The sequence below is a fragment of the Peromyscus californicus genome, unplaced genomic scaffold, assembly GCF_007827085.1.
Source record: "Peromyscus californicus insignis strain IS unplaced genomic scaffold, ASM782708v3 Scaffold_16__1_contigs__length_79575227, whole genome shotgun sequence".
In the NCBI taxonomy this organism is placed as follows: domain Eukaryota; kingdom Metazoa; phylum Chordata; class Mammalia; order Rodentia; family Cricetidae; genus Peromyscus; species Peromyscus californicus.
Genome location: NW_026294458.1, coordinates 75,262,650 through 75,286,237, shown reverse-complemented (window position 1 = coordinate 75,286,237; position 23,588 = coordinate 75,262,650). Strand labels below are relative to the sequence as shown.

At 50.7% G+C, this 23,588-nt stretch overlaps 1 protein-coding gene across 1 annotated transcript in view; it reads right to left on the bottom strand.

Annotated features, from left to right (window-relative positions):
* The window catches only part of Sim2 (SIM bHLH transcription factor 2), a 41,369-nt gene that overhangs the window by 684 nt on the left and 17,097 nt on the right, over window positions 1-23,588 (bottom strand). Inside the window, exons 4-10 of the mRNA XM_052739873.1 lie at window positions 20,713-20,821; window positions 19,089-19,174; window positions 16,179-16,378; window positions 12,041-12,147; window positions 4,658-4,805; window positions 2,768-2,936; window positions 1,767-2,175 (exon numbers count right to left, since the gene is read on the bottom strand). Of these exons, the coding sequence (XP_052595833.1) occupies window positions 1,767-2,175; window positions 2,768-2,936; window positions 4,658-4,805; window positions 12,041-12,147; window positions 16,179-16,378; window positions 19,089-19,174; window positions 20,713-20,821 (1,228 nt within the window). The remainder of the gene's footprint in view (window positions 1-1,766; window positions 2,176-2,767; window positions 2,937-4,657; window positions 4,806-12,040; window positions 12,148-16,178; window positions 16,379-19,088; window positions 19,175-20,712; window positions 20,822-23,588) is intronic.

Genomic DNA, 23,588 nt, shown 5'->3' with positions numbered 1-23,588 from the left:
CGCACAGAGTCCTCCTCCTCCACCAGTGCCAATCAGGAGACGCTGTTGGAAGCGTGCTGGGAGCTTTAAGAGGAACAGGTGGGATTCATTCCGAGTAATACACTTAATGCAACAGAGCCAGACTCGCCAGTGTGGCATCAATATTAAAAGATGCTCCAAAGCCACACGGAGCTAGCGGACACCTTCCTGGACAGTAGTGGAAGCTAAGCAGGGTCCTCTCCACAGTGCCCAGTCTGCTAGGCTCACTAATTCCTCAGTGTGGGTGGGGTGGGAGGGAGGGGGTGTTAACGGCCCTGTGCTGTTTAGTAGCCCCATAATTAAAAGTATTAACCATGCCCATTCAAGTAACTCCCCCGAGCTTTCCCATGAGGCCTTTGTTTTCTTTTAATACCAAAGACAAGGAAGTTGGTCACAAATAGCCTCAAATTAGCCCCTTTAGTCCTTCCCCACCCCACTTCTAATCAAATGTGACAAGTAGGTGGCCTTTTTTTTTTTGCTTTGAAATAGTAAAATAGTAATAAAAGTCAAATTCTGTGTGTTTTATCATTAGCCAATCCTCAGATACAAAGAAATAATAAGTCTGTCTCACATGGATGTTTACAAGGCCCTTCACATTTTCTTTCCTCGACTGTGGGGGACCATGGCTGCTGGGCAGGCTGTGGCTAAGGCAGGGCGCCCCAGTGGCTAATGTGGTCTCTTCTAAATTGTCTGCTTCTGAAAACCATGTTCTCCTGCCTCATCTCTCCCATGATTGTCCCCTGCTCAGATCTGGCCTTGAAATGTGGACTACTCACAACATGGAGTCATATCCTCGGAGTTTGCAGAGAAAGGGAAACCACAGAGAGTGTGGGTGCAGGAAAGCCGCGGGAGAGGGAAAAGAGAGTGAAGAGGGCACACATTTCAGGGAACTGCTTAATAAATGCTGCTTTGTTGTTGTTGTTTTTTATCCCTAGGGCATACGTAGCTTCTTAGTATGACATTTACCCTCACTTTAGGGGTTCCAGCAGACCATCTGCACCAGCTTGCTCAGTGCTCTGAGCAGTCACCAGGTCTAGATGGAACCGGTTTATACCTTCCCACAGCTAGCCTCAGGACATACTTTCCTCCTCTGCTGGTGATGGTCTAGTGCCCAAACAGAAATCTCAGAGTGGGCTCTTCCCACTTACTTGCTAACAGAGAAAGTTAAAAGGTCAGCCCTGTCGGGCACCTGGGGTGTGCTAAGTAGCCTCACTACATAGGCTGCAATCCCATTTTACAGAGAGAAAAACAGAGGCTGGAAGAGTCCATGTTAATTGTTCTGTGTTCGTGGCTTCTGCCCCCAAGGCCAGGAATTTCTGCTTTGGTTTTCTGTACTTTAAAAACTGGCCTAGGAAGAGAGCCAGTGTTTCTGCCGGTAACTCTGAGGCACAGTGAAAAGGCATTTCGTGGATGCAGCCGGGGTGTTGACAAACATAGGAGCTGGTTTGGAAAATCATTTTTGTCTCCCCGTGGGAGCATGAATAAAGCCAGGAGTTATACGGGTGGTCTGGGTACTCTGTTTCCCTCTGCTTTTTATACTGTCTCTGGCGTTCTTGGGACACGTGACCTGTAACCCAGTCATTTCTCATTCCTGTGAAGCCATGATTGGCAATAGGAAGCAAGGTAATCCCTACTTAGACACAGAAAAAGCCGAAGTCTGCCCAAAGCACGAAGATTCTTTTTCCATCCACCACCCACCGCTGCTGATGCCGGCCCCCTCCCCTTCCCCTCATGCGAACGGGACCCACCTTCATAGTTTGGCACAGGTCCATGGCGGGCAGCATTTACAGGAGGCTCAGAAAGGTTTTTAGCTGGCGATGGGCTGCTGGGCACTAGGGGGTTGGCGTAATGCCATTGGCATTCGCCGCTGGCTGGCAGCGCGCTCAGGAAGAAGCGTGCCACCTCACACGGGGATCCTTGGGGCTGCCCGAACTTGGCGGGCAGTGCTGGCTTCTTGCTGCTGAAGACGTGCGGGTCCAAGGGGAAGTGTCCATAATGGTAGGAGAAGGGGAGGCTGTAGGGCGGCCCATATAAGAGGTCGCTGCCTTCTGAATGGAGCTGCTGTTCTGGGGGAGCCGGAGCACTTGTGGGGGGACTGGCTCTCCAGCTTCCCGCCTGGCTGCACTCCAGTTTGTCCATTTGGAACGAGCTGTATTGCTGCGCAGCAAAGACAGATGAGAGGCCATCAGAGAGGTCATGAGCAAGCCACCTTCTAGTCCCACAAGACCGGATCTTAGGGGTGGGGGCCCTGAGTGGAAAGATGCTATACTCCAAGCTGACCACACACCAGATGCTTGTGGACGCTTGCCACACCCCAGAGCTCAGTCATGACCTTTCAAGAGGACAAATTTTCATTTTGATATTACCGTAAGCCAAATGAGGTACCACACACCTGTCCTAGCTTTTGAGGAATGGAACAGAGGATCACTTGAGGCAGGAGTTCAAATCTAGCCTGGTCAACATAGTGAGACCCCCACCTCCAAAACAGAATCTACGGGTTCTGTAGCCCGGATTCACATGGATTCAGAGGGCCCATGTGCCCTCCTGAGTTAGCTGTTTTTTTCTCATTCTTGACAATGTACCTGGGGTGTTGCTATCTGAAGGTGTCATTACCATATGGTCAAAACATCCCTCAGGGACCTTTTCTTGCTCTGCAAGGACACCCCTGAGCCTGAGATTCCTAGTTCATGCCCAGGTGTCCTGGGTCCCCAAATAGACGCCGCCATCTTGCCCCCTGTGTGTGTGTTACCTGTGGGGGGTAAGGGTTTGTTCTCAGCTTTGTCTTCATCTTCGTATGTTTGGGTTTAGCTGATTTCCTAGTTTCTTGTGAGGTAGACAAGGTGGTTCTCCAGGAGTCCTGAGGCTTAGAAGTGGACGCCTGGTCCAGAGACAGCTGAAGCTCCTTGTATTCGATATCCCTGGAAAGCAAGAGCGGGCAAGTCACATCCAGCAGCAGCCCATGCCTGGGGGAAGAGCAGATCCCCTGAACAAGCTCATCCTCAAGTCCCAGTACATCTCTTCTCTGAGGCTGGACGTGGGTGATGTTGGCTAGAAGGACATCTCATCCTGACAAAAGCCACCAGCAGCTTGTGGTGGCCCAGAGAGTGCTGAGCAAGGCCAGTACTGTCTGGCAAGAATGGTGGAAAGTAATATGCTTTCTCTGAACCCATGCTGCTGTGGGATGTTCTGTATACTGTGAAAATGTGTTGCTCCGATTGATTGATAAATAAAGCACTGATTGGCCAGTAGCCAGGCAGGAAGTATATAGTATAGGCGGGACAAACAGAGAGGAGAATTCTGGGAAGAGGAAGGCTGAGTCAGGGGATGCTGCCAGCTGCGGCCGCCATGAGAAGCAGATATTAAGATACCAGTAAGCCATGAGCCATGTGGCAAGGTGTAGATTTATAGAAATGGATTAATTTAAGATATAAGAACAGTTAGCAAGAAGACTGCCACGGCCATACAGTTTATAAGTGTCTGAGTGATTATTTTATAAGTGGGCTGCAGGACTGCAGGGGCTTGGCAGGACCCAGAGAGAAACTCTCCAGCTACACCATGCAGCCCAGGTACCCTTCCCAAGGACTCTTTGACCATGGCAAGGGGTGGGCATGCTAACAAGGCCAAGCTGAAGGGCAGCAACTCCAGTGACCCCCCAACCCCAGTGACCCCGACGGCCTTTATTGGTTTGTGTATCTGGGGCCTAACTGTTCTCTGTTGAGTGTCCCAGAAGCTTGGAGGAATGAACCTGCTGGGAGCCAGCTCCTAACCTCACCCACTGTCACATGGACTCATGTCCAGCCTGCAGAACCAACTGGCAAAGTCACATTCCCAAAGGGAGAGTCGCTGCAGAATGCTGCCATACTTAACTAGTGAATTAAGGGGCAGAGGCATTTTCTCCCATGTGGTTTTGACAGATCATCATCCTAGAACACAAAGTAACCTGGTGACCGTTCTGTGAAAGAACCTATAGTCTGAATCCTCACAGTGTTTAGGACACAAAGGAGGACCCTTCTTTGGCTGAGGCTGGGGACATAGAGAGTGAGAGACATGTGTAGGGTGTTCCGGGAAGGTATGCCTATGACTGCTAGTGGATTTATACTCATCTGCGTCATTTGGTGGCCCACACCTGTAATCCCAGGACATGGGAGGCTGAGGGGGAGGATCATGAGGTTGAGGCTAGCCTGGACTAACGACAAGACTCTGTCTCAAAAACATTTTTTTTTTCAATTAAACTTGGGTCTTTCGGGGACCAAATACCATCATTGGGAACAGAATATGTGGGAAGACAGACAACTGGTAGATGGTGTCTGCTCCTGATGGCAGAAGCACAGATGCGTGTGCCTGACACCGGGCATGAACCCACCCTCTTTACACGCTGTCCCCTCCTGGGCCCCGTCTTGGGCTCTGTACCAGGATCTAAACTGTATCCTTAGAGGGCCCCTCATCATCGCCACCGCTCCCTGGCACATGTTCCTGGTTGGGACCTCCCGAGCTGCCGGATTATTCCAGAACGACAAGAAGGGGGGACGATCGGTTTTAGAAAGCGAGAGGAGCAGGAGGTGACACGTCCTGGAGCGGGGTGTGTGACGAGGGACCGAAGAAGAGAGAGCGGGGAGAGAGACAAAGAGGGCCGACTTACGTGAGGACGTAATTGACACTCACGATGCAGTGGGGCCGGGAGGAGCGGCTGTTGTGGACCACGGTGGCGTAGCTCTGCACCCACACCCAGCCGCCCAGCTTGGACAGCAGCCGGTAGTATTTGGTGGTGACCTGGCCTTTCACCAGCACTGCAAGTACAAGGTGACATGAATCCGGGGGCCGCCGCAGTCCCGCCCAACCCCCAGACGCAGAGCCTTCTAGGGCAAAGGACCTTTGAGAACTTGATGGAGTGGGTGGACTTTCTCCACACAAACATGACACACACACACACACACACACACACACACACACACACACACACACACACCACACACACACCACACACACACACACACACACACACACACACACACACACACACACCACACACACGAAGGAATGTCACCTATAACTTTGCAGAGTCCCTGGAGTAGCCCCTCCCCTCTTGTTAAGAGCCCTGATTTAACAATCCCTGTTTTCATGGGAGAAAAAAGCCCCCAGACATCACCAGTACCTGCAGAGTGGTAAAATCCGATTAGCTTTTTAGTACCGAAATGCCCCAATTATGTTTTAATCCCCCAAACCTTTAACCGGCAGAGGGACTACGCTGTTTAAACAGAACGCTAATTTCAGTGCATTCAGCCAAGTGTCAGATTGGTGCTGACATTTGCCATCTGTCAGGACGCGTGCGTTCACTGGGAACCTGCTCCCGACTCGAGTGCCATTTATATTTTCTTCCCAATTACCCATTTTCCTTGGGCTGTTAATTTCCTGTGTTGCTCATGTAAGAAAGCCCTCTGCTTAGTGACATGGCTCCTGAAAATTGGGCCCATGAGCCCACCTTCTGTGCATGCATGCCAAGGCTGGGCAGCTGAGCGGTTCCCCTGAAGCCTCTGTGTGCCCATAAACTGCGACTCCCCCTTGCAGCCCTCAAGTAGGCAGATGGAGGAAAGCCCAGAAGGGAAGGAAAGTGCTGGAAGCTGTGGGTGGGCAGTGGAGGGGAGAAAGCTGAGCAACGGAATGGCCATGGTGGGGATTTCACTCCAGCTCTAGAACACTCCTGCTTCTCAGGGCAGGGCTGGCCTGGGGCCCCTACCTGGAAACCACCTGGACAGCTACAAGGGGAGAAAACAGAGGGGCTAAGGCTGTGACAGCGAGGCTCGCTGGGACTAAAGGACCCCACACAACAAGGTGCATATCCAACACAAACAGTTCTCATGGTGTCTACAAGCAGAGACCCCAGTCTGCGCAGCACGCCCCAGGCTTCCTGCTGTTCATGGGGGATCTGTGTCAGCGGCTGTAACAAGCACTTCAAGACATTTTGATGCACTGGGAAAGTGGTATAGATTGATAGTCAAGAGACTGTCAGCCTTGCGTATCAAAGGCAATAAAACCTCTGAAATGTCTGTGATTTGGTTCTTCAGATATTTAGGATAAACTGACTCTGTCTTAGCCAGCCAGGTGTGATGCCTCACCTGTAATTCCAGCATGTGGGAGGATGAAATTGGAGGGTCACCACAGGTTTGGGGCTAGCCTGGGCTACAGAGTGACCGCCAGACTAACCACGGTGTGAGACCCAGTCTCAAACAAACAGACAAACACATAGACACACATGCACATGCAGACATACACACACACACACACACACACACACACACACACACACACACACACGCATGAACATACTCTTGAATACACAGAGAGACTTCATGGTTGTTAATAAAAAGCATTTAGACCTAAGAGCAATGTGATCGAAGGGCATGTACAAACTGCCTGTGGTAGTTTGAATATAATTGGCCCCCATAAGCTCATAAGGAGCAGCACAATTAGGAGGTGTGGCTTTGTTGGAGGAAGTGTATCACTGTGGAGGTGGACTTTGAGGTTTCATTTATGCTCAAGCCATGCCCAGTGTTTCAGTTCACTTCCTGTTGCCTTTGGATCAAGATGTAGGACTCTCAGCTCCAGCACCGTGTCTGCCTGCATGCTGCCATGCTCCCTGCCATGATGATAATGGACTGAACCTCTAGATTATAAGCCAACCACCTCAATTAAATGTTTTCCTTTGTAAGAGTTGCCATAGTTATGGCGTCTCTTCACAGCAATAGAAACCCTAAGACACCGCCAAAGAATAAACATAAAAGGACAAAATGAGGAAACTCATTGATTCAAAGGCAGGGGCGTCCAGCAAGTTCCCAAAAAGAAATGAATACATGTGGTTCTGTTTATGTGAGCCACCCATGACAGGCAAATCCATAGGGCCAGAGCTGATGGGTGCCTGTGGGCTCCAAAGGAGGAAGGGGCAGGAATAAAGGCCACAGAGCAGGCACTTCTGGAGAGGGTGACAGTGTTCTGGGATTATATAAAGGTGACAGATGTACTGTGGGCATTCTAAAACCCACTGAAAATGGTCAAAAAGTTGGATTTTGTATTATGTGACTTTTTTTTTAAGAAAAAAAGTGGCAAGCTATACCAGCCGATCTGTGGCGAAGGCCTGTCAAAGGGTTAGTGGAGGATGACTCAGAGAGCTTTTTGGAAAGCAGTCTGGTGACTCACTGAAGCCACACATTTCTAGGGATGGGGTCTGTGGGAATTATGCATGACGTAGTAAATAGACTGTTGTGCAAAAAGATTCACTGCAATCTTGTTTAAGGTTCCAGAACTTCAGAGGAGGGGACTTATGTGTTCAAGGGGGAAGGTAAGAAAACTGGAGTACTGTGCTGCTGTGGGATGGTCTGTATGTCAAATTGCTCTGATTGGTCAATAAATAAAACACTGATTGGCCAGTGGCCAGGCAGGAAGTATAGGCGGGACTAACAGAGAGGAGAACAGAGAAAACAGGAAGGCGGAGGGAGTCACTGCCAGCCGCCGCCATGACAAGCAGCATGTGAAGACACCTGTAAGCCACGAGCCACGTGGCAAGGTATAGATTTATAGAAATGGATTAATTTAAGTTGTAAGAACAGTTAGCAAGAAGCCTGCCACGGCCATACAGTCTGTAAGCAATATAAGTCTCTGTGTTTACTTGGTTGGGTCTGAGCAGCTGTGGGACTGATGGGTGACAGAGATTTGTCCTGACTGTGGGTCAGGCAGGAAAACTCTAGCTACACTGTGCAGACACTGAAGTGATCAATAGGGATTTGTCTTGCTGGAGACAGGGCACATGATGCAAGAGAAATGAAAGACTCAGAAATGAGTAGAATGCAATCCTAACTTTAAAAATGGGTCTGTGGGCACATGCCCACTCAAGCTAATTGTGCTCTACCAACTAGCCTGTTGTGGAATATTCCTTTACACTGTGTGAAGATGTGTCACTGTGATTGGTTTAATAAAGAGCTGAATGTCCAATAGCTAGGCAGGATTTCTGGGGAAAGAGAGGAAGAGGAGGAGGAGTCTAGGCATGTGAATTACTTCAGGGAGAGGCCAACAAGACAGGGAGGGAGTCAGACATACAGAATAAAAGAAAAGTGAAAAGCCACATGGTAAAACGTAGATTAATAGAAGCAGGTTAATTTAAGTTATAAGAGCAAGTTGGGGACAAGCCTAAGCTAAAGCCGAGCTTTCACAGTTAATAAGTCTCCTTGTTATTTGTGAGCTGGCAGCCCAAAGAAAAATATGACTTCATTAGCCTGTGCCTCAGCCCTCATTTGTAGAAGGATGATCACAGTCACTAACATACAGTTGTGAAGATGACACCATTCCTGTGAGAAACACTGGCAGACAGATGGGGCTCCACATGCATGAATTCTTATCTAACTGGTAAAATGACGGGAAATCATCTTTTTCTTCTTTTTAGCTTTTCTTCTTCTTCTAAAGTTCTAACAAAGAAGGGGTTTGAGTTTTCTAACCAGAATGAAAACTAAGGGTTTTTTTTGTTTTAACTGGAAAAACATTTTGTATAGGAGGTTGGGGAGCAGAAATCTAACATACTTAAGGCTCCAACCCCTTTAGAAATATATGCAGAGATGGATGCAGTAATCTTGCCATGTAACAGCCCGTTCAACCTGCTGCGTAACAGACATCCCTCTGTCCTGCTGCGTAACAGCCATCCCTCTGTCCTGCTGCGTAACAACCATCCCTCTGTCCTGCTGCGTAACAACCATCCCTCTGTCCTGCTGCATAACAACCATCCCTCTGTCCTGCTGCGTAACAACCATCCCTCTGTCCTGCTGCATAACAACCATCCCTCTGTCCTGCTGCGTAACAACCATCCCTCTGTCCTGCTGCATAACAACCATCCCTCTGTCCTGCTGTGTAACAACAACCATCCCTCTGTCCTGCTGCGTAACAACAACCATCCCTCTGTCCTGCTGTGTAACAACCATCCCTCTGTCCTGCTGTGTAACAGCCTTCCGTCTCAACCAGCCCTGCTGCATGCCAGCTTTCACCTGCTCTTTTCTGCCACTCTTAATCATGGCTCCTCAGCAGACTTGCATGGTCAGGATGGGGTCCACGTTGCTGAGCATGGACAAGGCAGTAGAGTAGATGCCTTTATGGTACTTAGTTCAATTGCCTCATCGACTTTCTCCATCTCCATGACACCATGGGAGGCGACCGACCGCCTCATAAAATGGGGCTTTCCTACCAAGTTACAAAAAAGGGCCCGCATCACAGAGGTGTCAGAGAATGTCCCTGCTACAGGCTGAATTGTGTCACCCAAACTCTAAGCTGAAACTCTCACCTCTGGCACCACCCTGTTTGGAGACAGGGCCTTTATAGAGGTAAGTGTGGTGGCAGAGGTCGGAGGGCTCTGGCCCATTACGCCCAGTGTGTTTATAAGATAATGGGGCCGTGAGAACAGACACAGAGAGCTGACCACCCGAGAACACGGGCGAGAGACCTCAGGAGGGGCCAATGCAGACACCTTGAGCTCAGACTTCCAGCCTCGCACTGTGGAGAACGGAATGCCTCTTGTTACAGCCACCCGGGCTGTGGTGGTTTGCCGTGGCAACCCCGGGAAACTCATCTGGTCCCCACAAGGATCTAAACATCATGAAGCGGAAGAGTCCTCAAGAAACAAGAAGCCAGGTCGCTTGCGTTGGGTTCTGGGGAGCCAAACAGCAGCTAGACATACTACGAGAGGAGAGATGGCCGTTCGGGTGTCCGGCTGGGGTGGGGGTGGGGCACTCAGCGCCTTTCACTCTTCATGGAGCAGGAGTATAGCTGTGGGGATGGCTGTGAGGATGCTCCGTTAGTCAGCAGGGACCTCAGCCAGGGAAGGTGAGAGGGCCCCAGGGAGAGGTGTCGCTTCTGTATACAAGAGACCAGGAGGTTATCGGAGCCCACTGACAAGGAGACGGGGAGTGTGAAGAGAGACTGAGAAGTTGGCTTTGGTGCTGGCTGGTGGCCACTTCCAGCTGCAGGCACCTGCTCTCCTGCTGGAGACCTTGCTTAAGCAAAGCCCACTCTGACCAGACATGGAATGAGTCAGGGGATTAATGTCACTCACAGGCAGTTCTCAGCCAAGAACGACGGAACTGCCATGTAGAAATGTTGGCCACTCTTTCCTCTTTTACCCCATCAAGGCTGAGGTGGGGGCCTCCCACTGGCTCCCAGAGCACCCCAGGACCGAGAGCCCTGACAGCAGCAGCAAGTGGGGGGTCCCTATACTTTCCTTTTGAGACAAGGTCTCATGTATCCCAAGCAGGTCTCAAACTCTCTATACAGATATCCTTATGCCTGCTTGACTGGTGTGGTAGTACACGCCTTTAATCCCAGCATTCAGGAGGAAGGCAGAGCCAGCAGATCTCTGTGAGATGGAGGCTAGCCTGGTCTACAGAGTGTGTTCCAGGACAGCTGGAACACACAGTAAGACCCTGTATCAAAATCACCAGATAGATAGATAGATAGATAGATAGATAGATAGATAGATAGACAGACAGACAGATAGATAGATAGACAGACAGACAGACAGACAGACAGACAGATAGATAGACAGACAGACAGACAGATAGATAGACAGACAGATAGATAGATAGATGGATAGATAGATAGATAGATAGATAGACAGACAGACAGATAGATAGATAGATAGACAGACAGACAGACAGACAGACAGACAGACAGATAGATAGATAGATAGACAGATAGATAGATAGACAGATGAGGATGCCTTGAACTTCTGATCCTACTGGGATGGAACCCAGGGCCTGGAAGTCTGGGTTGCCAGCTCCCTATCAGAGTTCCCTCAGGTCCTGGTAATGTCTTGAGATAGCAAACTTCCCATGAGACCTCTGGCTTTCACATCTGTGCACACACATGTGCATATACACAAACACGTATATACAGCATACACAGATCATATACACACAAACATACACACACACACACACACACACACACACACACACACACACACACACACACACACACACACACACACACACTGTTCCTATCCCCTCATTTCTGTGTGCCAAGGGGTAAGGAATCTGGTCACGGCAGGTCTCCCTATGGACTTGGAGAGAGGAAAACAGCCGGATGATATCCTGTTCACCAACCCTGGTCACACGGCCTAGCCAAGAGGACAGTGTAGCCCCTGGATCTGCCAGCTACCTCCAAGGATGCCAGCAAATGTCCTCCAACATCTTTTAGCTGATCCAGAACAAGACAAGCACCCAGGACATAAACCCAGGCCACACACAGAAGCCCTCAGTTTGCCCAACCATTGTATCCCACTGAGTACCCCGGGACTCGCTACGGGCCTGATGGGCCTAGACAGGAGGAGGACAAAATATTTCATTCCACCCAAATTAGTCCCTGGATTCTTGAAGCAAAGTGCCATTTCTTAAGCACACCTCCTCCAAACCCTGGGGTCCACAAACTGCCTCCACAGGCAAATCGAATCCTGCCAGCTCACTTGAGAAGCCAGTTTCCCTTATGGTAGAACATAAGGTATCTCTGGCATCCCGGTGGGGTGAGGCTCAGCAGCGTAACTCTGCTGAGGTTTGGCTCTCGGTTCTGCCTGTATGACCGCAGGCAAGTGGATGGCCCTCTCCAAATTTCACCATCCTTGAAGGTAAAATGAAGACTATGAACGTAAGACCTCTCTCACGGGTTGCTAGTCGGTTTAATTTCTTAATGCAGTGCCAGGCCATACCTAGTAAGGACTCCGCACTGTTCTTGTACTAATGCTGCTGGTACTCATAACTGGAGTCTAGATTCCATAGATTAGCTGGGCCTGCAAGTCTAGAACCCAGGCCCCCAGGGTCTGCACTGGCACTGGGATCGTGCCTGTGGATAGAAGGGAACAGGCAGCAGGGGCCATCATTAGCAGTAGCAAAGGAAGTCACACTATTCCTTACAATTCACACATACTGCTGCCCCAGGCATAGAATGTCCCCTCCCTGTCCTTGGTGCCTCCACCCTGGCCCAGTGGCTGGATACTCACAGAGGTGGTGTGCATAGCGGAGGTGGAAGGTGTCACAGCCGTGAACATGATGGTACAGCGTCTTTTCGATAAGGTCTTGTGGCTCATAGCCCGTAAGCTCTGTCACCCTGTGGAAGGATGGTGGTTCCATGAGTCAAGTTGCCCTCAGGCCCCTTCCTTTAAACCACTGTTTGCTTTGCCAACTAATCAAGTGTGAAGGGGCCTGGGGGTGGGGGATGTTGGTTTTGGAATGATCTTTTTGACAGGAAGGAAGTCTTTGAAGTCCAGCTCAGGATAGGATAGAGAACTGTGAGCAAGAATGTCCTGGAACCATTGGCTACAGGCATGTCTGGGATGGCTTAGCAATTTGGATCTCCCTGAACCCTGCCTGTCTGTGGGTGCCAAGGGGAAGGCTTTGATACAAACATTGAAATAATCTGCATGATGGGAAGGAGCCACTCTGGGGTCCTGTTGCTAGAGCCTCCGTGAGCCTGTTTCGTTCTGTGTGTGGGTAAATGCGTGCAAGCCCCAGCCATCCCCCCATCTCTGTCTTTCAGAGCTGGGGTTATAGGCTCCACTGCCACGTGTGGCTTTTGGACATGCTTCCTGGGGATCTGAACTCGGGCCGTCATCATGCTCACATAGCAGACACTGTGCCCACTGAACCTTCTCCCAGGCTCCTTTATTTGTTTAGTTCTAAGAAAATATACATGTCACAATATGTACTGTCGTAACCATTTTATGTGCATGATTTAGTGGCATTAACAACAACATCCACACTGTACTGTGATCATCTTCCCACACTTTCTCATCACCTCAAACAGAAGAAACGCTCACCTTCGGAATAATGCCTTTTCGTCTGCTTTCCCCTGAATACCACCAGTCCCTTTGTTAAAGCCCTTGTCCTCCGTTCAGCTTCCTGTCTCCCTGAACTTGTGTGTCCTAAATCGGGATGATACGTGTGTGACCCTCTGGCTTCCGCCTTCCTTCATACAGGATGACGTGTTAAAGGGCCACTGTCATAGCATGTGTCCAGAACATGCCTGTCTATGACTGTCTACTTACTATTCGGTTTCATCTAGAGACCACGTTTTGTGTTTTGTTTATTCCCTTGTCTGTTGACGGGTGCTGAGGCTCTGTGTTGGCTGTTTACATCGCTGTTCAACATTGTTAATCGGGTGGTTACAGTTAATCCAGAGCTTACAGCTGGGTGGCTCCTACTAACAGGATTTACAGAGTAACTGTTTAAACCCGGTATCCACAGACCCTCCAGAAAACAGTGCAATGACTGGAAATATTCCAGCTAGAAGGTGAGGTGCCCACTCTCCCTCTGCAGTGGAAGTCTTTCCCAGCACGTCTGGGACATGATCCCTCACCTCTCATCAAGCCCCAGACGTATTAATTTCCCACTTCAGCACTTTGAAGAGAGATGACTGTCGGCATCTAAGCCCTCATCACTACCACGCTGGGCCGCCCTTTCCGGGGGCAAAGTGTGGGTGGCAGTGGGAGGCTTCACGGACTTGACCTAATCACGCTGGGAGCTGTGTCCTTAAAAAAGGTAGGCAGCCCTGAGCATGTTGGTGACAGATATTTAAGGGCAGATGAAAGGGCAGGATAAAGCATTTCAAAAGCAGTGTGGCGGCAGGGAGAAGTCGCTTCTGGAGATGGCGGAGGGATGGGGGTTACTGAAGGCTGGCACTGAGGGCCCTGATTGCCAGCTGTGAAACGCTAGCCACAGGCAGAACCAGGAAACGTGACCCCACTTCCATTCTTCAATCTTCTCGGACTCTGGCTCATGCTTCTCTCAGAGCCTCGGCTTTCCCTGGAGTGGCTCTCCATTTGCCACATGTTTCCCCGTGGTGTTCCTCTAAGGTGGGGAGGGAACGGGGCTCCAGGTGAGTCTATGGGAATGCCACTGGCTCCTGCCCTGTTCGTTCAGTGCTCTAGAGACTCGTCCATGGGCCCCGTTGGGTCTGACTGCGCGGGGGGAAGGTGAAGATAGCTGACCCCCCAAAGAAACCCAGATGTCTCTGCAGCATGGACTGAGAGGCTTATCCAGTTCCTGGACCATTGAGCTAATACAGCAAGGACCTGAATGTGTCGAAGAATCAGAAACACATGCACCACGTTCTCATCAAACTATTCACCAACTTTAAACATTAAAGGGCAGGGAAAGGGCTTGGCAGGATGCCTTCCAGGGTTTGTTCAAACCTCCAGTGTCTGTAGACCTGTCAGAGAGATGTGCCAGACTCCAAACATCGCTGGCTTCACCCAGCCTTAACGAAAGCACCAGACTCCAAACATCGCTGGCTTCACCCAGCCTTAACGAAAGCACCAGCTACAGTTTCAAAGAGAAACCACAAACCCCGGAGGATCCAAATGCCAGGTTAAAGCGAGTTCAGTTGTGTCTGGGATGCTGCTGGGTGGGCAGCCAGCAGCTGCTCCCCGAGGACCACCACCCTTGCTCCTGTGACTTGGGGGAACTCAGGCCAACACCCTCCCTGCTGTAGCTCCCGGGGCTTGGGTGCTGATGTAACCACCGACCTGACTAGTGGTGTCCTCCCAGAGCTGGCTCTAGCCGAGAGACCTTTCAAGATCATGTTGCTGTAACAAGACAGAAATGCAATCGGCTGTGAAGGGTCCCGATCCCCTCAAGTGTCTCCTACCCGACAGCAGCCTGGCTTCTGAGCTAGCCCTCACCCTTCACTGAAAAGGCCCTCCACATTTCAAAGTGCCATGAGCTGAACAACCAATCAGAAAAGATTTTGGGTCGCTCCTCTGGGGACATGATCTCTTCTTCCTCTTTGAGAGAATTCAAGTGGTCTCTTGGGGTTTTCTTGAATTGTCTGAGAAATACAAGGAAGCTGTGCTGGCTGGTTTTATGTCAACTTGACACAAGCTAGAGTCATCTGAGAGGGGGGACCCTCAGTTGAGAAAATGCCTCCATCAGATCCAGCTGCAGGGCATTTTCTCAATTAGTGATCAGTGGGGGAGGGCCCAGCCCATGGTGGGAGGTGCCATCCCTGGGCTGGCTGAGCAAGCCATGGGGAGCAAGCCAGTGAGCAGCACCCCTTCATGACTTCTGTATCAGCTCCTGCCTCCAGGTTCCTGCCCTGTTTGAATTCCTACCCTGACTTCCTTCAGTGATGAAGGAATTACCCAGAATGTGTAGTACACCAATACTAAAACACTGCAAATGTCTCATAAAAATACAGCTACCAGCTATCAATCAAACAGTAAATTTTCAAGGACAGGCATGGTGGCACACGCCTTTAAAACCAGCACTTGGGAGGCAGAGGCAGGTGGATCTCTGTGAGTTCAAGGCCAGCCTGGTCTACAGACCGAGATCCAGGACAGCCAGGGCTACACAGAGAAACCCTGTCTCGAAACAAACAAACAAACAAACACAAACCATTTCTCTCTGGAGCCCTGACGCACACTCTGGGTAAGGACAGAGGCAGCTCCAGCAAGGGCTCCTGACACACAAACCATGTTCTGCCTCAGTCACCCTCTCTTCCCCAGCCAAACACTGACGTGGTATCCACAGGCTGTGGTCAAGCCTCCCCCCAAGGAAGGCGACTTGTCTGCCCCCCCCCCCCCCGACTCAAGGTGACTGTCACAGAGGAAGGAGTTTCACACATGCTCAGAAGGGAAACCTTTCATTCCAAAGTCCTACCAATGTGGTGGGGGATGAGGAGGGACTTAAAGCTTTCAGGAAGAGAAAAGCAAAACAATGTGTGATGGTACGTGTCTGTCATCCTCATACTCCAGAGCAGGAGGCAGGAGGATCGAATATGCTCAAGGGCATCCTCAGATACATAGCGAACTGGAGGCCAGCCTGGGCTACATGAAACCCTATCTCAAAAGAAAGTGAGAAGTTGGGGGAGGAAGGGAGAAAAAGGAAGGCAGGCAGGGCTCTCTTACATCATCACGTGTATTCTCATCACAAGCTTGTAAGATGATTCAAATGCTAGGTAATTAATTTTAAAAAGTCCCTGCGTCCTGTCTGTCGTGAATGCTTTCCCTTCGTGACTAACCCCTGGCCGACCCACACTCTTAGTAGTTCTCACTTCTTCTTACAGTTTGCCTCAGTGTAGCTCTCAAGGACCAGTTCCCACCACGGGACCTTCCGGGACGTCACAGCGAGTGCCAGACTCACCTGGAATCCAGGAATATGAGCTTCAGGTCAAGGCTGGCCCTAAACATGAACATGTTGCTGTGCAGCTTGATCTCTGTGATGGCACTGGGTGGCAGCGACTGGCCCACGGCCACCAGCCCCACGATCTGGTAGCAGGAGTCGTACAGGGACATGTCCAGCATATACTGCCTGATCTTCAAGTAACCGCTGCAGTGGATGACCTGGGAAGAGAGCACAGTCTCAGCGGGCACCGGTGCTCGTGGCTCAGGTTTTGTGGGTTTTGTGTTGGGTTTTGTGTGTGCGTGTGTGTGTGCGCGCGCGCTAGAACATTCTTCAGCCCATTTGCTGCAGGGGTGTCTTGCTAACATGCTGTCAGGGAGCCTGAATGGCCTCTCGGGAGAAAGGACCCAGGTCTCTGCCTTAAGAAACAAGGTCCTAAAGACACAAGCACCTCTCGCCCAGTCAGGTGTGTGGGAGGGATGCTGCGGATCCAGGCTCACTGACACACGATGGACTTGGATGTCAACTCGAGGCCAAGTTTGACTCGAGAACCCAGCAAAGACATGCTAGGGAACTAGTTCCTCTCCCATGAATGCTTGCCAGTAATTAAAACATTTGCCAACTTCCACTGGGATTGAGCCTGAAATTTCTGTCACCCAACGTGTTCTTATCACTCCAGGAAATTAAAAATTCTCTTGGTAAAATTTGTATTTATTTCAATTGTTTTGGCCAGTGCTAAGGATCTAAACTCCAGTCCTCATGCCTGAGTGGTAAGGACCTTACCAACTGAGCCATCTTCCTAGGCCAATGTATGGGACTTTTATTTCATTTATAATTTTAATTTTAATAAGCAAAAAGCCACCAAGCAGTGGTGGCGCACATCTTTAAACACAGCACTTGGGAGGCAGAGACAGGCAGATCTCTATGAGTTCAAGGCCAGCCTGGTCTACAGAGTGAGATCCAGGACAGTCAGAGCTATACAAAGAAACCCTGCCTCAAAAAAACAAGACTAAATAAATAAACAAATATAAAAAATAAGCCAGAGTATCTATTCCACTCTTGAACAGAAGCCTTCTCAATAGTTAAGAGAGCCAAAAACCGTACTGAAGAGGTCGTACAGTTCCCAGGGCAAATGAAGCACCTGAAGCTTCCTGAACCACCTTACACCCAGGATTATGTAAGTGTGTTTGCCATTTAAACACATGAAATCCTACAAGGACCATGATTGCTAAGAGTGGTCATCTGAGCACTTAGCGCTCTGTTTCTGTTCTCTGTCTCTATCTCCCTACCTGACCTTGTGCCAGGTCTCATGTAGCCTAGGTTAGCTCAAACTCACAACATAATGGAGGATGACCTTGAACTTGTCCTGCCTCCCCCTCCCAAGTGCTGGGGTTACAGGCATCATACCCAATTTATTCTGTGCTGGGGATCAAGCACTCTACCAACTGGGCTACATCAACAGCCCACACAAATTTCCTCTTCAAAAATTCTCTCTACAGAATTCGCAAACTTACAGAGCTGGAAGAAATATTAAAATCACTCCGTTCTACCCTGTTTTCCCACTTTCCTGATGGGTCAACTGAGGACAAGACAGACAGGTGATGTTTGAATTTACAGTTGGACAGTGTCAGAGACTTGTAAAGTCCAGGGCCTCCTGAGGAATACATCGTTGGGTTCCGGTAGAGCTAAGGGCTTCCTGCCCTGACTCAAGGAGGCTTTGTGACTGGGAAAAACAGTAAGTGTATCTCTCAAGCTGTTAAAGCATGAGATGTGGGAGAGCTCGGTGGTTAGTGTCTGCCTGGTGCGTGTGAGGCCCTAGGTTTAATCCCAGCCGTGCAAAAAGTAACTCCGTAAAATAAAAGTGAGAAGTGGGGTTAAGGTCAGGGTCACAGGACGAGTTCACCGGCAGGAAGAGCAGGCAGCTGAAGGGGGCGGGAAGAGCCTGTGGCTGACGAGGGGTGTTCCAAAAAGAGAAGCTAAAAGCACAAAAGCCTCATAGCACCCAAGCCCACCTTCCTCCTTTCCCAAGGGGCAAGTGAGAAGGACCAGCATAAGGGCCTCCAGCTCCAGGGCGGCAATGGCACACAGCCCCCCACTCCCCCGGTAGAAGAAACAGCCCCGGAGACTCCTGGGAGGGTGAGGAATGGGGTGAAGGGTCTGCAGGGGTCCCTGGCAGTTGTCTAGAACCCACCCTCCTACCTGGAAATTACCATCTCTAACACTGAGGTATTGCCAACTAGCCATGGCGTTGATCTGGTCCTAGATTCTGGAATTAACCTCAGCAAGTGGCATTACCTGGTGAAGTTCAACCACGGAGAAGCAGGACGATGCCAGGAAGTCTCAGCTGCGCCGCTCAGCTCGGTGCCCTACCCCTTCTCCATTTACCTCCCATTCTTGAGGATAAGATAAGGCCAGTGTCACACCCTTCAGAAGGCCAAGATGACCACTGGATGTGGAGCCACAGAGATGGCGGTGCTTGGCACCTGGGAAGGCCTCACACCATCTTGGGTACCGGATTTAGTTGAACATTCCGGGGTAAGAGCAACATCTCTGTAAAGCAACTGCTCACGGCTGCTCTGAGGTCCTGCCCCGGAATGTGGATGGATGCTCGACAAACTCATGGGGCAGCTGGTCTAGGGGAGCTGATCTGTGGCAGGCAAAGTGGAACTCGTAGACGCAGGGACAAATGTCTCTGCTAAGCCACCGCAATCCTGGTCTTACATGATGAAATCCAACCAGCCTGGAACATCCGTGTAAAGTGCCAGGTCTTTGGGCTCATAATCCACTCTGAGCCTTGCTCAATGCTTCTGTCATGGTGGACATGGTAGATTCCCCCCACCCTCTCTCCTGCCTCAAGTGTGAAGGAGAATATAAGATACATAGTAAAAAACCCTGCCCACCATCCCCATCCCCACCAGGAGCCCAGTGTACCTTGTATCCACTGCATGTCAGGCCTGCATTTCTTTTTGCCAAGACGCATTTCATTCGAAGGAAGAAAGACCGCTCTATCTCGTACTCTGAAAGCAGAGGCGCCGTTAGACAGGCGATTGTCCTGCCCCCTTCCCCAGCAACCTCCCAAACAGCACCAGCAAATCCCGAGACACAGCAGCCAGAGACCTCCTCATCCATGGCCAGACCCTGACCCAGAGAGCTCCCTCAACTACTAGAGTCTGAATGGAGAGGGCAGGGGGCCTTGCCCACCTCAATATGGTTGCCAAAACTTTGAAGAAATGCAGCCTGAACCATGACCACAGCAAGAACCTTGGAAACTAACAGGTTTCCGAGACGCCTGACAGAACGGCATCTTCCCTCTTGCAGGCCACAGAGGAACTAACTGGGTGCCACAGTGGCTACTTGAGCTGTTGGAAAGGCCCAGAAGTGTCCAACTTCCCTCAAAGCAGCAGGTACTAAATGCCGGTCACAACTTAGCCCCTGCCCATGGCAGAGGGAGCCAGACACATTCACCTCTTGCCAGCTACATGGTGGGCTCTGAGACACCAGAGCTGGGTAAGATGGTTGTCATTTTGGAATGCGCTCCCTCAAGTCTTAACCTCTCCAGAACTCCCCCAGCACGGCTCAGCTTTTACCTGCTGAGCCACCTCTGGCCATTTCCTCCCTTCCCTTTCCAGGCCTCACACAGGAAAATTTTGAGCATGCTGGGAACTGTAGCCCCAAGAACACAGGAGACCCAGGCTGCCGAGGGTTGAGAGGCCAGGGCCTCTGGAATAAGTTGTGTATCTTCCTAGCACTCATCACGGTTGTAATTTAAGAAGGCGTGTGTGAGATGCCCAGGGCTTTTGAACCGATCTGTGCCATGGCACACAAATTCAAGTCCCTGCTCAGAATGCTTCCAAATGCATAAAGTAGATTACAAAAGAAACCAGCTCTGTAGGGAAAGAATTACCGAAAATATCTAAACATGGCAATATGAATATAACTATCTGCCAATCTCGTGTGTTAAATTAAGATTTGTTCATGGGCCTCATCACTCAGTAAGTTTCCAAGTGTCCACTGCATAAATGTTTTGACATATCTGCAATGTCTGTGGTAACAAAGCCAAGATTCTAATGACCCCAGCATGGTTGAAAGACTCCAGTCATGTGCAAATGCTAACTGCACCTAAATTACACAGACGTAATCCCCCTGAGATCTCACATTCTCCAGTCCCTGATTCCTGTTCTCAGAAGCAGCAGGCTGGACCTAGACTCATGATAGGCAGCACTGGAACTTTAAACCAGGAGCATGTAAGGGGAACAGCCTGTGACCTGATGCTGAACAGCCTGTGGCACGTAGTGGGGACTCCATAACCGCTGGTGAACAAGCAGCAGCATAACAGAGGCAACCAGGGGACGAAGTGACAGAGCGCTCAGCCAGCACGCACAACGCTGTGGGCTTGATCCACTGCAAGCAAGCAGCACCCGAGCATAAGTGTGGCTACACACACTGGGTGGGTGCTGCCGTTAGCTGACCCAAACCCAGCCCAAGGAAAACCCTCTGGTTAGAGTAAGAGCATGACCTTGCTTCATTCTGGTCTCCTGTGGTGTGGAGGACGAACCTTGGAGCAGGTGATGGTGGAGTGGGGGGTGGGCTGTGAGGACAGCTGTCATCTCGTCGTGGTCAGAAGGATGGATGTACTCATAAATACTGTTGCCTGTGAGCTCCACCTGCAGAGGGAGGGAAGGGTCCGGACACATCACAGGTCTCTTCAGGGTGGGTGCAAGGGCCAGAAGGACAGACCAGGTGTGCCCCGGGCTCACATCATGCTAGGGATAGGATGTGGGTCTCTCCTTGCAACTCACACCTTGGCCAAATGCAGAGGTGGAAACACGCTCCGATTTGCAGAGCTCTGAACTGTGCCCCCAACCCCACCCCCCTGAAAAGGTCAAGAGCACAGGTTTGAGCTTCCAGAGAGTCCTGAGCAGAAGAGGTTCACAGGGGGTTGGGGGGAGGGTAAACTGAAGGCTGGAGGTGGCACCCATAGAGGGAAGCCTGGGCAGTGTCCTTCAGACAGAGAACATCTCACAACAGTCTCAAGCTGGGGCTCTGTCCTTCACCCTCACATGCTGTGTGAGGGGAAGAGCCAACTGAAGACCAGCTGCCTTGAGCCTTCTGCACCCCAGGAGAACCACATCCACTCAGAGGCTGACCAGCTGGGAACCGTGGAGGAGGGCTACCATCCATCAGACAAAGGCTCCTTCTGTGTCAGCACTGAACCATGCCCCGGGCACTGCCAGAGCTCCCTGGTGTTGCCAGGAATGTGTCTCTGACCCTCCTGGTCCAAGCGGACTGCTTACTCTGTGGATCCACCCAGGGTGTGGCTGTGTCCCTTGGCATGACCTGTGACCTAAGGAGGCGGGGCTTAGGCAACAGGAAACAGCAGTCACTTCCTAAGGTTGCTCTCTCAACATTTGGGCATCACCACCTCCCAGACATACTCACAGGGAACCCCACAGCAGGCCTCTAGACCACACAGGGCCAGACAGGGCTGTGGAGCAGCTTTCTGTGCACGCCTTGCACATTGAGTTATCATGCCCAGGATTACTCAGAGGGGCCCAGGAGCGGGGATATTGATTCCAACAGAGCCAGTGTAGGGAGAAACTCAAAGCACACTCAGAAAGTGCCCTCGGGTGGCAGGAACCTTAGGTGGATCTGAAGGCTTCTCAGTCCTGCCCAGGCAAAGGCAGATCAAGATGACAGAGGGAGGCTGTGTTGCTGGTGCTGTCCCCCGGCCTCAGACGCTTTAAGTGGGTGGTACTGAGGGTTATGGGTCACAGGATCATCTGTCCAGGGGTGACCCTGACGGTGCCACCTCAGGAAACAGCTTAGTGACATGCTTTCCCAGGACCCACAGCTTCACATTAGCATCCAGCCCCAGCTCCTGGCCACGAAGCCATGAGGAGCTGACTACTTCCCCATCCTTCCTAGCCAGTGCTTCCAGTTTGCCAAGACGGGGGAGTTACTTTACCTGTTGACATAAACTACATTTCTAAGTCTTGCCACCCCTCAAAACTGCATCCACCATTCTATTTCCTGCATCATTTGTGGAGTCGTTCCTTCGAATATTATGCAAACGGTAAGGGGGAATCCAAGCGCAGAGCTTCTCCCTGCCAGCTGCTCAAACCTCACACCCCAAACCTGAGGCTTCACCACCGGCCCCGGTGAAGCGCTGCCTACGTGAAAATACAGTGCACAACTTCATTTGACTATTGGCTACTTGTTTATTTGTATGCGTGTATGTGTTGTGTGTGTGTGTTGGGGGTATGCACATATAGAGGTGTGTGTGTGTTGGGAGGACATGCACATGTGGAGGTGTGTTGTATGTGTTGGGAGGACATGCACATGTGGAAGTGTGTTGTGTGTGTGTTGGGGGGGCATGCACATGTGGAGGTGTGTTGTATGTGTTGGGGGGCATGCTCGTGTGGAGGTGTGTTGTGTGTGTTGGGGGGCATGCTCGTGTGGAGGTGTGTTGTGTGTGTGTTGGGGGGCATGCTCGTGTGGAGGTGTGTTGTGTGTGTTGGGGGGCATGCTCGTGTGGAGGTGTGCTGTGTGTGTGTTGGAGGGGAGGCATGCACATGTGGAGGTGTGTTGTATGTGTTGGGGGGCATGCTCGTGTGGAGGTGTGCTGTGTGTGTGTTGGAGGGGAGGCATGCACATGTGGAGGTCAGAGGACAACTTTTTTGACTTGGTTCTCTCCTTGCACAGAGTGGGTTCTGGGAACTGAACTTGTCTGAAGATTAAGCTCTGGTAGCAAGCACCCTCACCACTGAGCCATCTCCTCAGCCAGATTTCACTAAAAAATAAATAAAAATGAATCATTTTTCTTGCACACCATTTTTGCTAATCCCTAAAAGGTCTGAGTAAACCGGTCACCTTGAAGCCAGCTGTCTGAGATGGGAACACTGCCTGTCCTGAAGGTGTCTGGGGAGACCCACTGGGAGAGTCCAACCAGCAGTTGACAGACTGGCTCCTTCTGGTTTTCCTTCCTTACCTCGCCAACCTCCCCGTCCACTCGCACCCCCATCCTCCCGAATTTCAATGGCTTATTTTAAAAACAAAATAAACCAGAGGCAGGAGTGGATTTTATATTGTCCAGTTATTTCTCCCTTACTCGCTGTTGGAGAAGGAAGTGAGCATTCAATCTCAGTTAGAGTTCTGTTTGAAAACAACGTACTCAGATGATGTCTTGACAGACAGACTGGCATCCTGGGCAGCTGCGACCGCAGAACAGACCTGCATTTTCGTGAAGCTGCTTCCTCTGGTTTCAGAGCTCTGGTTCTCAGGAAAGCCAAGACTTGTGGATGAAGGACTCGGTCCTTTGAGCTCTGGGGTCCATTATCAATGAATGGAGCCAGCGGTGGTGGCGCACACCTTCAATCCCAGCACTCGGGAGGCAGAGCCAGGCGGATCTCTGTGAGTTCAAGGCCAGCCTGG